This window comes from Gopherus evgoodei, chromosome 6 (assembly GCF_007399415.2).
Source record: "Gopherus evgoodei ecotype Sinaloan lineage chromosome 6, rGopEvg1_v1.p, whole genome shotgun sequence".
In the NCBI taxonomy this organism is placed as follows: Eukaryota; Metazoa; Chordata; order Testudines; family Testudinidae; genus Gopherus; species Gopherus evgoodei.
The window spans coordinates 44969769-44986330 of NC_044327.1; the positions used below are offsets into that span (position 1 = coordinate 44969769).

The window sequence follows — 16562 nt, forward strand, 5'->3', positions numbered from 1 at the left end:
TCTGTAAAACAAGCTGCATAAAGTCAAACAGTAAGAGCTGCATCTCTAGTTGGACCAAACAACTACTATGGCCTTAGTAGCCCAAGGAAGCAGAGTCAGTTAATGTAATAGAAAACATACAGTCTGGTTAAGGGACTACAGAAGGAACTACAGTAATAGAGAAAAAAGGGAATTAACTGTTGAGTTGTTTGTCTTATAGAGGGGATGTTGAGTCAGACAGGACCAACCTTGCATAGCTTCAGGGTATTGGATACATGGCACTGAAAAGGGCATACTCAGAGGGTGAGAACAGTTAACCATTGGCAGATTGGTATGTATGAAAATTAATTTTAAAAGCTTAAAAAGAGAGGGTCAGAACAAAGATTCATTACAATGGTTCAGAGAAACAAAGACCTTTTACATAAAGTCCATAAAATTGAAGGATATCAGAATTTCACCCAGCTATTTCATACAGGGAAAAGCAAAAGTCTTCTCTTAGCAAAATAAAAGAAGAGTGACATTCATTGAAACCAAATACTAACCTGCCTACCCTAGACACACACCGCTCCTGGAAGGGGCCAATGGACCCTTGTGGGAGCACGTGGCTCTGCATGCTGCTCCTCTCTGAAAGCACCACTCCCACAGGTCGCCCAGCCAATGGGGGCTGCAGGGGCAGTGCTTGCAGGCAGGAGCATTGCACAGAGGGAGACCCCTGTCCCTGTCCCTGCCCCCACTCCTGGAGCCACGCTGGCTGTTTCTGTGAGACATGTGGGGCCAGGGAGCCTGTCTTAGGAGCAGCACCACTGCGCTGCCAGAGATCACAATTGATTAGGATATCCTCTACTATCGACTAGTCGGTGACCCCTGCAGTAAGTGATCACCTGTGAAAAATCTGCTGCAAGTGACTTGTCTAACATTACACAGAAACTCTGTGACTGAGGTGGAGATAAAATCCAATTCCCCAAGGCAGCATTCAACTGCCTTAATCATGATCATCCCCAGAGGAGGTCCATCCTGTGCAGTGAATGAGGTAAGGAACTTGTGGAAAAAATGTGATCATGTAATTACAGATTGTATCATAATACATATACACAAAGCAACCTTACTTCTGGCATTTCCTATCTTGAGTGTTTGACTTTGCAACCTTAATAGTGTTTTTAATGTGGGTTTTGTGTGTGTAATTTTGTAGGCTTTTTTAAAAAGCAAAATGAAAAAAAAACACAAATTCCATCATGCGGCATCGTGTTGACATCCACAGGGATCATCAGCAGGACTGGAACCTTTACGTCCATAACACAGATCTCTGACACTCGAGCTAAAAGATAGCAATAGTAGGCTGTAATCTCCGATGTGGAACAGAGCTTTCAGAACCTTTGCTAGTGGGTTTCACAGATATTTGCTGACAGCAGAGGAATGCTGAGACTCAGAAATCTTGGGATCCATTGGGGAGGGGAGTGTGCTCTAGTGAGCAGAAACTTCTCTGCCTGTTTCCCCAAAGCGTGACTTCTTCTACCTTGTCCTCTTCAACTTGACCCAGTCCTTGTTCTCTCTCTTCCTTCTCCCAGTCCCTGTCTCCTCACATAACCTGTCCCAGTCTCCACTCCTAAGGGTCAATCCTCATCAGATCTGTCTCTTCTCCCTTTTCCATGCCTCACTGGTTCCCAGTCCCAGTCTCCCACACCAGACTCCCCATCCCAGTCTCCATCCCACACTGTGGCTCCTCATCAGTGACAGTCTTACTCAGGCCCCTGCAGCCTGAGGCTGGAACAAGATCAATGCGGACAGAATATCTGGGGAATTTAGTTATTAAAAATCTAAGAAGTATGTAGTGAGCATGTGCAAATGGTGACTTTTCGAAGGCTTACAATTAGCCAAATTTAGGCAGATTTTCACATTGTCAGCAAAAAGCAATAAAAAGGCCAACCTGCTGCCAAATGTCAAGTTCCTGCTCCAAACTATCGGGGTGATAGAGCTTTTCAATTAAAAGTAGGGCTGTTGATAATCGCATGAGTTAACTGCGACTAAACAAAAAAATGAATCGCGATTAATCGCATTGGTAAACAGTAAAATACCAATTAAAATTTATTAAATATTTGTGGATGTTTTTCTACATTTTCAAATATATTATTTTAATTACGACACAGAACACAAAGTAAACAGTGCTCACTTTATATTTTTATTACAAATATTTGCATGATAAATGATAAAAATAGTATTTTTCAATTCAGCTCATACAAGTACTGTAGTGCAATCTCTATCATGAAAGTGCAACTTACAAATGCAGGGTTTTGTGTTACATAACTGCACTCTAAAACAATGCAAAACTTTTGAGCCTACAAGTCTACTCAGTCCTACTTCTTGTTCAGCCAATTGCTAAGACAAACAAGTTTGTTTCCATTTTTGAGAGATAATGCAGCTCACTTCTTATTTACAATGTCACCTGACAGTGAGAACAGGCGGTTGCATGGCACTTTTGTAGCCAGCACTGCAAGGTATTTACATGTCAGCTGTGTTCCCTGTAAGCTGTGTGCTTGGGTGGCTGCCCAGGAGAGATTCAAGCACAGCGTGCACATCACGTGCCCCTTCCCCCGCTGCTTTGAAGCCATGTTACTCTGTCTTGAAGCTGCAGAGTGGAGTGAGGGGAGAGTGCTGATGTCAGGGTGTCCCTCTCCCCTCACCCCTTTACCCTGTCTCCCCAGAGCAGGGGAGGACACAACAGGGCCCAGGACAGAGCAAGAGAGCTTTCAGTGAGTGCCTTAAAGAGGCAACGCACAGCATCTCAGAAACTTCCCCAGCAGCCAGAACTCACAGTGTCTCTGTGTCACACACAGTCCTTTTCACACTCACTTCCCAACACATACTTGTATCATTGTTATTGGTACTTTCTTGGTACTTCCTAAAATGCACATATATTCTCTGTAATTTTATTCTTTCAAAGTGTGTTATTTTCATGTTTTGATTGGTCTATGCATTTCATAATTTATATTTCTCTTACACTTAAATTTATTTCTTTGAGTAGTGAATTCTAAAGTGCCTGACCTGTCCTGACTGGAGTAATTATCCCTACAGTAACTTTTTAAATACATATATATATATATATATATATATAATATCTAGGTTTTTTGTTTCTACTGGTGGCTCACATCCACACTTACCTCGGTGCACATAAAATTTATTCCACACATGAATGGAAAATATTGGAGGGAAGATTGCACGCCGGATATGCTAAACATTCATATGCCCCTTCATGCTTCAGCCACCATTCTAGAGAACATGCTTCTATGCTGCTGGTGCTCATTAAAAAAATAATGCATTAATTAAATTTGTGATTGAACTTCTCAGGGGGAGAATTATAGGTCTCCTGCTCTGTCTTACCCACATTCTGCCATACTTCATGCCATCCTATATGTCATCCGAGACTGATATACGTAATGACCCAGCACATGTTGTTCATTTTAAGAACACTTTCACTGCAGTTTTCAGAAACACAAAGAAGTTATCAATGTGAGATTTCTAAAGATAGCTACAGCACTTGACACAAGGTTTAAAAATCAGAAATGCCTTCGAAAATCTGAGAGGGATAAGGTGTGGAGCATGCTTTCAGAAGTCTTAAAGGAGCAACACTCCGATGCGGAAACTAAAGAACCCGAACCACCAAAAAATAAAATAAAACTTCTGCTGGTGGCATCTGACTCAGATGATGAAAATGAACATGCGTTGGTACACACTGCTTTGGATGGTTATCGAGCAGAACATGTCACATGGTAGTCAAAGCATGAAGGGACATATGAATCTTTACCACATCTGGCACGTAACTATTTTGCAACACCAGCTACAAGAGTGCCATACAAATGCCTGTTCTCACTTTTAGATGACATTGTAAACAAGAAGAGGGCAACATTATCTCCTGTAAACGTAAACAACCTTGTTTGTCTGAGCAACTGGCTGGACAAGTAGGATTGAGTGGACTTCTAGGCTCTAAAATTTTACCTTGTTTTATTTTTGAATGCAGTTATTTTCTGTAAATAATTCTACATTTATAAGATCAAACTTTCCTGATAAAGAGATTATACTACAGTACTTGTATTAGGCTAATTGAAAAAAAAATTGTTTTTTCAGTGCAAATATTTGTAATAAAAAATATAAAGTGAGTTGTATACACTTTGTATTCTGTTGTAACTGAAATCAATATATTTGAAAATATAGAAAATATCCAAAATATTTAAATAAATGGTATTCTTATTAACAGCACAATTAATCATGATTAATTTTTTTTAATTGCTTGATAGCCCTAATTAAAAGGTTATCAGAATTTTTTTTAACATGGGCAGAACCAATGTCTTTTTCCCTACTAGCCTTATTCCCTCAAGTGGCTGGGCCAGTTTGGCTGAAGTTCTCCAAAATAAATGCAGTCTTAGGCCACGTCCAGACTAGGGTATTAAAATCAATTTTAGATACGCAACTTCAGCTACGTGAATAACGTAGCTGAAGTCGAATTTCTAAAATCGAGGTACTCACCCATCCAGACGGCGCGGCATCGATGTCTGCGGCTCTCCATGTCGATTCCGGAACTCCGTTCGTGTTGATGGAGTTCCGGAATCGATGTAAGCGCGCTCGGGGATCGATACATCGCGTCCAGACTAGACGCGATATATCGATCCCCGAGCAATCGATTTTAACCCGCCAATGCCGCGGGTTAGTCTGGACGTGGGCTTAGGCAGACACTCAGCATGGAAAATTTGACCCCAAATGGTTAAAGTCTGGCACAGATACAGCAACTGAAAACAGAAATTTTAACAGGAATTGTCAAGCAACAGTGCTACAAGGCCTGCCTATGAAATATAGATATATATTAACTAAAAGCTTGTCTACACTAGCAATCTACAGCGCTGAAACTTTCTCACTCAGGAGTGTGAAAAAACACCCCCTTGAGTGCAGCAAGTTTCAGCGCTGTAAAGTGCCAGTGTAGACAGTGCCCCAGCACTGGCAGCTGCACTCCCAGTGCTGGGAGCTACACCCCAAATGGAGGTGGTTTTGTTAGAGCACTGGGAGAGCTCTATCCCAGTGCTGCGCCACGAACATACAAGGCACGTTAAAGTGCAGCGCTTTAGCATTGCCAGTGTAGACTAGCCCAAAGTCAGGAATGCCTTATGTTTCAGCAAGGAAATACATCTGTTTCTCTCTTATAACATCTGGCATATTGTACTGTCTTAAATGCCAGAGCTGCTTGTTGAAGGCAATATTGGAATTATAAACTACGTTGCTATTTGTACATAAAAATAATGAAAGCAGTAAAAAAAATTAAATGACACTTGGATATGAGTCATAAAAAATTTGTGATCTGTGACTGTTATTCACATACCATATCTGAGCTGAGAGAAATGGCTTGATCTTGCAAACCTCATGAGTAGCCTTGCTTCATGCATAAGCAATGCCTGCTTGATTGAGTAAGGATTTGCAGAATCAAGTCCTTAGGATGTAAACTTGGAGACAATTTTAGTACAGCATTTAATAATAAAAAAAAATAAAAACCTTTCCATGGTTATTTTTATTCCATTTCAACTGCATATATAACAGGACTTTACAAAAGGTACATTGAATTACTCAATTGTGTTTAACAAAAAACAATCATGGGTTGAAAACAGAGCACTGCAATTCTGTTTCATTAAAATATTGTTAGATTTACAAACATGATACTATTTCTTCTTTCAGGCCCTGATTCAAGAGGATATCCTTATTCAAGACAGCATTTAAATATGTACTCAAAGTTAAGCATTTCCTTATATGCTATACTGAACAGGACATGGACTTAAGCACATTTAAGTGCTTTCCTGAATCGGAAATGTCTATATGCATTTATTGGTACTGCTCCTCCCAGCTATTTTCCCTCCCTCTGCAGTGCAGCCAGCCCTATAAGTTGTCCTTTTGCTTTATTGGTTTATCAGTCATAAGTTGCTCCTAAGGGCAGAGACCTCATCTTCCAATTGTCAATTTGTATATTTCTACTACTGGAAAGGGTGCGTATCTCTACAATGCTATATAAATAATAAATAGCTGGAGCTGAGGTCTGTTAAAGTTTGATTGCAGTGATTCCAAACCCTAACGGTATAACAATTTTAATTACAAAAAGCTATGTTAAAGCTAGGTTTTAGTTGCACAAAAATAGGCAATTTCTTAGCTGAGTTTCTTTCTGCAACCTTAAATCTGCCCCTTTTGTGAATAAGCGATTAAAAGCCCCTACTGTAATATATCATGTAAAACTTGCAAAATTTTACTCATGCACTAGAATAAGGATTTTTTTTGTAATTGTTTCTGGTATAAAAATATTATTCATGTTTTCACTCATCAGTCATCCTTGTAAAGGGCACTGTAAAGGCAAAAACAAGCTCTGGAGAGGGAGAGGCCAGAAATCCAAAAGGCTTTGAAACAAAAAGCAAGGGGGTGGGAGGTTTATCTTTTTAAAACTAAGTGCAACTGTTAGCCTGACATTAATGGTAGGAGCTCCAGTTTTAAGAGGGACAGAAAGATGTTTTTTCTATGCAAAATTTTCATCCTCTTCAGATTCTTTTTCAAGCAGCAGCAAATTATACTCTGGAGCATGGATGTCCCCCAGGCCCAACAAACCTGGTTGGTAAAAGTCCAGGAGGATCAGAAGTCACATTTATCAGTATCTCTGCCTCCCATCACTCTGCCAGTCAAGGCAAAATTTAGAGTTAGGGTTCAATCCTCCAAAGAGCTGAGCACCCTCAATTCCCATATACTTCAGCAGGAGTTGAGGATACTTAAAACCTTGCATGGGTCTCAGAATCCTACAGGATCAAACCTTAAGATGGAGTCCCGAATCCTTTAAGTCATAAGTCTCCTAAGGGTCATCCCTGTTTGCTTCTCCTCGGCCATGTAAGCTGCATGCTCAGAAATATGACAGGGCTCCACATTCAAGTCAGACAGCTGGAGATCAAACAGCTTTGATTTATTTAAAGAACCATTCACCAAGTCCCGCTAATGCCTAACGCATCTTAAATCTAGCAACACCTACTTTGCTTCTAGTATTCAGTTACAAAAATTGCTCCTTCTCATAGGTATGCCAGGTTTCTAAAGAGCCTTTATTTGTGATGACATAAAAACCAGAATATCTGTTATGAGGACAGGCCTTCATTTAGCCTCTGGTAAGGTTTGATTCGATTGTTACAGTACCCCTCCCCTATTTACTGAGGTGGACAACTATTAATTAAAATTCACATAACAATTAATCACAGCTCTATAAAGCTGTCGTGTCTCTGCCTGTCACAACCTCTGTATCAGATTTAATTTGTGCAGTCAGGTTCAAAGAATGGTCACATGAAAGGTCACAATTTGATAAAAACCTAACAATATTTTCACTACCACATAAAGAGAGAGAGAAGCAGCACATTGTACATCTGTTCTAATTAATTAGAACAAGCCTTCTCACTGAGTCACCAAGTCATTTGTAGCTGTCAATGTGCATTATCAGCTACTTCCCAGGCATTTCCTTCACTGTTTTCATGTTGCCATCAGGAGACAAATACTTCCATCATGCACTGGGACAGAAGAAAAGATGTGCCCAGTTAATGGGCCATGAAAATAATGATATGGGGTTCAGGGAGGAAGCAGATTATTCCAAGCTACAGGGGCCTGGATGATGGAACAATATTCTGCAAAAGTGAGAAATCCTGATTTGTATTAACTCATTTAGACTTGCATTAAAAATAAAGAGGCTGATTCACTTTCACCAGTGGAAATCAAGAATGCTCCTTTGAAGTCAGCAGTACAACACAGGTTAAAATCAGTGAGAACAGAATCAGACCCAAAGGCTTGCCCTTTACATCAACAAATATATCACCCAAATGCCTTGGTTACAAAACCTTGGTAACCTATCATCAGATTTTTTGTAAGCACTGGCTGATTGATGAACTCCTGATTCATTGGTTATCTGCCTATTATTCTTATCAGAGGAAAAAAAAATCAGGAATCTGGATTTTATAGCATCTATCAAGTGAAAGACATGCTAATAAAATACATCAACAAGATATAAAAACTGGTAAGATTAATGCTTTTTCTGATTATTTGTCAAAGTATACAAGTTTTCATTCTGCCATTACTGAGAATGTGATGACATCACAAAAACAGAATGTCGCACTTTCCCAATAACAATCAACTTTCAACATATTCTCAATGTCCACTACACACAACAAAAGTAAGGACTTGTTTTCTTGGCCTTTACCTCCACTTGTGCACACACACACACTCCTGTGCATTTATTTTTCCAGCACTGGAACTTGAATAGATTAGGTTAGATCAGACAAACATGTCAGTGATGTGTTTCAAGAATTTGTGTGCACACATGATGGAATCTATCATTTCTGTGTGCAGGCATTGGTGTTGAGAAAATGCATGCACACATTGTGTGTGCACACACACAAGATTGCACATGTATAAATGGAGGCCAAGCTGAGGTCCCAGTGGAAGTCAGGGCCTAAAACAAAATGTAAAACAATTTTGGTAAACAAGTTTATAGAAGAATGTTTGAGTACAGGATGCATTGAATAAATACATCCTCCTTCCCTCATCATTTTTCTGCAAGTTGTTTAAGGGAATAGTCCATTCTTGCACAAGAGTTTTGACCAAATTCTTTTCTCTAACACGCAGACCATCACTGAAATCAATGAAAGTCCTGTGACTTTGGGAATCTATTTGTAAGAGAGGTTTTAAAGAGACATTGTTTGGAAGAGAGGTTTTAAAATCAAAACAATATTTATTGAAAAAAAAGAATGTTTTTGCCTTCTCTTTGGAAATTGTTTTAGTTTAAAAGTTAAACATGGCTCTAGAATGCTTCACTCATGAGGTATCTTTATGTCACTTAAGGTATGGTCCTGACAAAAAAGAGATACAAAACAAATATATAGGCTTTGGGAAGGGAAAAAAAGGCAGGGGAAACAGGATAATGCTGGCACTGTTACTTGCACTGAGGTGTAACCGTATTTTATTAGATGTCCTGAACATGCCAGCTATTGCTGAGAGTGTCACCGAGTTGTGTTCAAGGTGTAAAAAAAACCAAAAACCACCTAAAACACTAAAACTGTTTATCACACAGGCAATATTTAAAGCTTTATCTGAAAACTTTCAGTTTCAAAGTTGTTTGGGTTTCTGTTGCTTCCATTCCCCACACCTTTATGGTAAAAGTGATACTGATGCATAGAAAGAGACCATCTAGCTACCCAGCTAAATACAGTAATTATTTAATTAAGAAATACAATCCAAAAGCAAGTAGAGCTAGTTGAAGTCTTAATTCCTGAATTCTTAAACAACAACAATCATTCTTACTCCTCTGTGTAAACAAACAGTTACAGTGAAAGTTACAGAAATAGCATGCAAATCACATTCTGTTCAGGTCACTACATTACCTTTCACTGCAGTTTGTAGAAACAAAGTTTTTTAACGTTACAAAATTTCACCCAACTGTTACTGTCATGTCCTGTCACCTCGGCTTGAAGAAATTCCTATTAGTTCTTGACAACTTCAAGTGTATACAATGCATTGTGGATTATAAACATTGTGTAATGTAATCAATCTATTTTTCTTTACTTTTTTCCATGTCATATTCATCTTCCACTTCAACCACTGCTCCTTTCCTCTAACCAGGAAGACAAGAGCACAGTTGCCTTTCTTACTACTATCCATGTTATTCTTATATGCAATGTTGTTGTAGCTGTGTTGGTCCCAGGATATGAGAGACGAGGTGTGTGAGGTAATATCTTTCGTTATACCAACTTCTGTTGGTGAGAGAGACCTGCTTTTGAGCTTACACAGAGCTCTTCTTCAGCTCAAAAAATGTTTCTCTCTCTCACCAACAGAAGTTGGTCCAATAAGATATATTACCCCATCCACCTTATGTCTGGTTATTCTTAGGCAATCCTGAAGGGGGTATACTTGCACAAAGCAGTGATTGTTCTCCATAGAAACAGGATGCTTCATCTCAAGATCATGTTTAGCTTCTACTAGACTAAGTAGTATTTTAATTTTTGTCTACTCTGGTCCCATATTTAAAGATCAGAAAAGAAGGGGAAAGGGTCCTGAATCTATTCCCCCCTCAGCTTTCCAAAAAAGTTATTTGAATACATTTATGCCAAAATCACCATCCTGGCTATTGCTCTGCGTTTGTATGTGCGTGCATATCCATAAATACAAAAACACACACATACAAAATCATAGCATTACAGCAAGGGAACAGTTTCAGCTAAAGATGCAAACAAGATGATACTATGTGCAATTTAATACACAATGCAAGTGATCGAGTATCATAAATCTCACTGCAATAACCTCTCACTGCATGGCTACCAAGTTTTCATTTAAAAATGAGATTACATGAAAGACAAATCTGTAAATCAACAGTAGCAGACCTCATAGTGTAAGCCATGCCCATTTATCAGAGCCATACGTTTCATGCTAACCACATACCATGGTAACAGCTGGCAGCACACATGCAGCAGTCAGTTGTGATTTATAGTGGGTTTTGCATTCCTGTTCATATTTCTAAGCTGACACAGCATTGTCAAATAATGCACCTTTGACAGCACGTATGTATAGAATGCTTGTGGGAGAGAACCATAACTTTATGTATATTTAGGGCCCTTCATTTTCGGTTTTTACTGAAAACCTCTGAAAAATTCCCATGTTTTGAAGAACCCAGTATTTGGATTTTTCTAATTTCTACCGAGTTTTTGTACCTGCTTGAACTTCATGGACCTGGTGCCATGGCCACTCTTACATTCCCGGCTGACCTCCTCAGCATGCCTGTGCCGGGGAGAGTAAATGCTAGTCGGTGGCTGCTGCCGCAGTTGTCCAGTGGAGGAGCAAGACAGGCAGAGAGATTGCTGAGACCGCCAAACACTGCAGTGACAGGCTGCAGGGAGAGGAAGGGTGTACCCTGCAAGTATTGGCCCCCTCCTGGCCCCAGGCTTACCCCTGTCCAGAATCCCTTTCCCCCCCCACCCACTGCCACTGCATCAGGCACTCCTTCGCTCCCACGAGTTCCAGGAGCATCCTCCCCAACACACGTGCTGCCAGCACGGAGCACTGGACATGCCCCTCCTCCCCATCCCCTTGATAGCCACTGCGAACAGCTGGGTCCAGAGATTTGTCACTGCCTGGAGAGTAACCCCAGGGCACAGAACTCCCTCCTGCTCCCAGGATGGGAACAGTGGAGGGGATGGAGCTGAGGAGCACTGAGACACTCTGGAAAAACTGCTGCAAGCCTGTGCCCTCAGGCTTTTGGAATTCACACTGAAGACCCTTATATCAAATGTAACTGCACAAGTCATCAACAGTGAATTGGTTTAGTTTCAAATGCAGTTTTATTTTTGTAGTGTTTAGATACACACAAACTTTTATTGCTCTCTGTTTGTTGTTTTTGTTCTGTCCTCCCATCCCCAATATTAAACCTGATATTCACTTAGAACACTGCTAAGTTAATTTTCCGCACTTATTTTCACCCATTTTTTAATTTTTGAAATAACTATCAATACATTCCTGAGAATTTAAAAAGAAATAGTAACCAGAAACCACAAGGCTTATGCATACTGTGTAGAAACAGACACAATTTACAACTGCCTCTTTCACAAGCAGCACTCTAAATTACCTGAATTCATTTTGATGTATTTCAGCAATTTTCCTTTCCAGCTTCTGTGATTGTTTGGGAAAAATCTTGAAATTGCTAATGTAATTGTCTGGATGTTCATCAGGATCATAATCACCAAGCTCAGCTGGACAGGTTAAAAAACAAAACAAAGCAGCAGAATGAGTTAAATTAAAGAGTAAGTTGATGGAAAACAGAGACATTGAATGCATGTGTCCTCCTGTAGCTCAACCTCCATGAGCCATTCAGAAAGTTGCCAAATTTAGTAAGAGTTCAATAAACTGTATTTCCAAAGGAAAGCAAATTTGTTGCATTCATAATTAAACTAAGGCTACAAAATATCTGGAGAGATTCATTCTAGTGGTTGAGAAATGTGCATTACTACTAGGGGATTACAAACTCCTCCCCATCCAATAAATTAATTTCAAATTACAGTTTGCACTTTGATTATAAAAGGTAATTGAAAATAATTATTTGGTGATAACATGCTCTGAAAAATATATAGTTAAAACAAACATCTTCCCTTCATCACTCTGTTGACGAGCAATTTAATAAAATAAACCAAAACACTCTGAACTAGATTTTCCTCTCACCTATTCCAGTGTAACCACACTGAAGTAAATGAGTTTAATCCTGCCCTAGTATATAAGCACAAAAGCTGTGCTCACTAACATTAGTGAATTTGCACCAGTTTATGGCAATGGTGAATTTGGCCAATTGACTTCAATGGGAGCTGTTGGGTGGTCAGCTCTTTAGAAAATCAGGCCACTTATTTAAGTGCCCAAATATGGATTCAGAAGCCTAGTAGTAGACACATATTTTTAGCCTTATTGGCCTTTGCTATCAAGCTCTGGGCCTCATTCTGGCTTTGGATATACTGTACATTAGGGACAATACTCCCTAATGCAGCAAAAGCTGCACGTACTAATCTGGAAGCAGAATATAGAGCCTCTTTTTCCAAACCTTTATATACTCCTGCTGATCATACTGATAGGGTTGCCAACCCTCTCGGTTGGCCAGGAGTCTCTCCTCTATCTCCCAGAGGCTATTGAAGCCAAAACGAGAGATTTTAGGCAGCTAAAAGTACGGCAGCACAGCAGGGCTAATGCAGTCTCCCTACCTTCCCTGGCTCCGGCGACATGTCCAAAAGTGGCTCCTAGGGGGAGGTGGAGACAGGGGTCTCCGTGCGCAGCCCATGCCCCAAGCGCCAGCTCCACAGTTCCCACTGGCTGGGAACAGGGAACCGTGGCCAATGGGAGCTCTGGGAGTGGTGCGTGCAAGCAGGGGCAGCACAAAGAGCCGTCTGGAAGACTAGGAGTTGCTGCCAAACATGTCACCACTTCCAGAGCCACCAGAGATAAGTGCTGCCCTGATGGAGCCTGCACCTGGAACCTCCTTCCACACCCCAACCCCCTGCCCCCTCCGACACCTCCACCCTTTGCCGCACCCCAACCCCCTTCCCCGGCCTTGAGCCCCCTCCCACACCCAAATTCCCTCCCAGAGCCTGCTCCCCAAACCCTGTCCTGCATCCCAACCCTCTGCCCCAGTCTTGAGCCCCCTCCCACACCCAAACTCCCTCCCAGAGCCTGCACCCCGAACCCCCTGCCCCAGGCTCAGCCTGGAGCCCGCTCCCACACTCCGAACGCACACTCCGAACGCCTCGGCCCCACCGCCCCGCCCAGAGCCTGCACCCCATCCCTGTCCCAGCCCAGTGAATGTGAGTGACGGTGGAGGACAACGAGTGATGGGAGGCTGGAGCAGGGGCCGGGCTTTGGAGAAGAGGCATGGCAGGGGCGTGGCCTTGGGGACGGGGCGGAGCAAGGGTGTTTGGGTTTGTGCAATTACACAGTTGGCAACCCTATATGCTAATCACTTAGGGTTTTTTATAATGTCCTTCACAATAATTTCTAAGGCAAGTAGTAAACAAAATTAGTAAATAACTCAATTTTATTTACTAAGAATAACATAAAAGGATAAAGAGAAAGAAGTGTCACTTCTAGAAATATTACCAAGATTTTAAGAAGATTATTTCAAAAGAGAAATCAACTGAGCTCTTTTTCCTCATACACTATTTCACCACTCATTCATGTGGGCAAAAAATTGGCATTTACATCACAGTACTACCTCTCTTTTTATATAGGCCTATCCCCTTCTAGGTGTTTGGCCACTTTCGGGCATATGCTAGGGCAAATGTAATTATCAGAGTCCCACAATCTGATGGTAGAATTTGGTGAGGTACTTCCAACCCATCACTGCTGCCAAATTACTACAGTACAATGTATGCCTACATATCGGGTATCTGTGCACACAAGTGTCCAGATAGACATCTAACTAGCAGTCTGTGTGCGCAATCATATAACTGCCTGCATCAATATAAGAATCCAGTTACATATCCAAGTTTTGCATGTGCACCTTCAGTTTTTCCTCAAAATTTGGCCCTAAAAAGCCAGGTCAGTACAGAACAGCCAGGGAGAACCTATTCTAGCATTTTTAAGTTGGTGTCAGGAATTTCCAGCATCGCCAATATTTCTGGAATGTCTGTCATACTCTGTTTCGCTCATGCCCATTCCTCAGTTAACACAGACACAGGCTACATCTTATAGTGCTCATTAGCTTTTCTAAAACTGACTTAGTACAGCCTTTGATTGGCCACCAAGGAGTAAAGGAAATCAGGATGGTACTCCGATCACCTAGAGACGGAGACCCCATGACTATGGTAATCTACTTGTCTCCCTCTTCCCTGGGGTCCCACTATCATTCAGATATCTTTTGTTTCAAGGTGGGAAAATGAAATCTGAACCACTGCCCTTGAATCAATTAACTTTTATTTTTTGTTTCATTCATATGGAATTGAATGTTTATATTGAGAAATATAAAGGAACAGAATCTTGATTTCTTTTCTAGGTAGAGCTGAGCACCATACACAAAGTACTGTATATTCTCATATAAAAACCTAACTGGATTAGTTTGGTTTTTTTTGAATGTCCTAATTTGTTGCTGGTTTCTTACACTTCTGAACCCCCTTCATTTTTGAAGCACATGTCAACGTTTAGAGAGAGAGAGTGTGACATAAGGACAAATGGCTCACTATTTTTTATACCTGATTCTGAAATATGCTTCTAAACCCTTCGCTGTTTATACTGAATACCACTCTCAAGGTGCTGAAATAATTCACAATGTGCTGTGGGTTGTACTTACCTTGGACAATACAGGCACCCAGGTAGGCAGCATCAGAAAATGAGCACAGCAAACGACCATGAAAAATGTCCCTTTTTATTTGTAGATACAAAAGATATCTGCAATATATTTAAAAAAAAAAAGCACTTTAGAGTAAGAGTGAGGTGGCCCTGTTGTGAGCTTTTTATGTTGTATTTACTTTATCAACAAGACTATCACTGTGGACAACTATTCTGGGTCGTTCACTTGCTGCATGAAAGGCAGTGAAGAGGAATGGGAAGGTAGGTATGATCTGTAATAAAACTAGACTACTGACAAGAAGAGAGCTGCTGACTTCCCTCTAGAAAAATATAATTGGGAAAACAAGAGTGACAATACTTGACTGTGAGAATGATGAAGAGCACAATATAAGGTGAATCCTATTGTAAATTTAATGTCAAAAATCTATGTTAGCTCAGAGAAAGAGTGTTTGTAGGTATGTCATCCCTTTTCAGAATGTTTATCTGAGCAAACAAACTTCTGAAAACCAGGAAATGAAGTGTAAAAGTTGCTACAATATGCCCCGTTTATTAAAAAACACCTTTATTCTGGCAACCCCACAGTTACTGAAGTATACATGATCTTCACCTCCTTTTACAAGCCATTCACTTTCACCCACAGGATTCTAACTAACACTATTTAAAGGACAAAGTGGGGAGAAGGAGATTGCCCGTGCCACGTTCACCAGAACATCTGGTAGGTCACTGCCTCTTAAGTCACTAGTTAGACTCTGCAAAGTGGGCAGACCATGATGCCAATGCAGGCCACCTCTCTACCCAAATCAGACTGTAATCTGCAATCCCTATGTCCTCATTTACTCCTTGCTCTCCCACAAACTACTGCAACCTCATGATCCACGAATCACCCAGTATCCACAGACTGGCAACCCTGGCAGCACACACATTTATCTCCCATCAGCGGTCAAGCACTGTGCTGTCAATTCTAAATCTCCACACTGTGCATCTTGGGAAAATACCACATTACTTCCCAATCGTGGGGCAGATTAGCCACTTGGGTCCACTCCCAAGACTAGTAAAATACAGATTTTCTCAAACCACCAATTCAAGATTTTTCTACACACATCCTCATGCCCCACGCCTTCCACAGCCAGAACATATCTCCCTGTCCTCGACCCCACCTCATCCTCACCACCTGATACAATATTGGTCTCCAGCTCCTCTCCACCCAATAACAAAAATTTTCGTTAGACCACCTGACGATTCTGCTGTGTTCACAGTAAACCTCCCTATAAAATATATTATAACAGACACCACTTGTAGCAAGCAACATGAATTATTAGATTGTCATTGCACAAGATTACAAAAGTTTATCTAGAAACATCAGTGACAGGGTAATCACAAGGGGAAAGGCGCTGGCACATTCCCTCAAACTACCCAGGTAACCAAAAAGCAGCTGCCTACAAAATTTTTTTATTGGTGCAAGCACAATTACAATCCTTCCACACTACACCTCTAAGCAAGTGAACATGTTCTTGAATACTGATCTCATTTCTGATCCCCCAGGGATTTAGTGAATTCCAAAGCACTACCTCGGGTAACGCTTGACAGACTGAGACCATTTTGACTCAAATCATATCAATAGTTTGATCTCTAGCGCTGCACAAAAATCCCCACCTAGAAACTTTTTGAAAAATGACTTTTTTTCAGGGCTCCACAACCCCTGCCTCAAATAACTCAACGTCTGGCTTACTAAC

At 40.9% G+C, this 16562-nt stretch overlaps 1 protein-coding gene across 2 annotated transcripts in view; it reads right to left on the reverse strand.

The window, feature by feature from the left end:
- FRMD3 (FERM domain containing 3) overlaps positions 1-16562 on the reverse strand; it is a 206055-nt gene that overhangs the window by 63492 nt on the left and 126001 nt on the right. For both annotated transcript variants that reach the window (XM_030567430.1, XM_030567428.1), the window contains exons 5-6: positions 14831-14928; positions 11636-11759 (exon numbers count right to left, since the gene is read on the reverse strand). In XM_030567430.1, coding sequence (XP_030423290.1) covers positions 11636-11759; positions 14831-14928 — 222 coding nt within the window. The remainder of the gene's footprint in view (positions 1-11635; positions 11760-14830; positions 14929-16562) is intronic.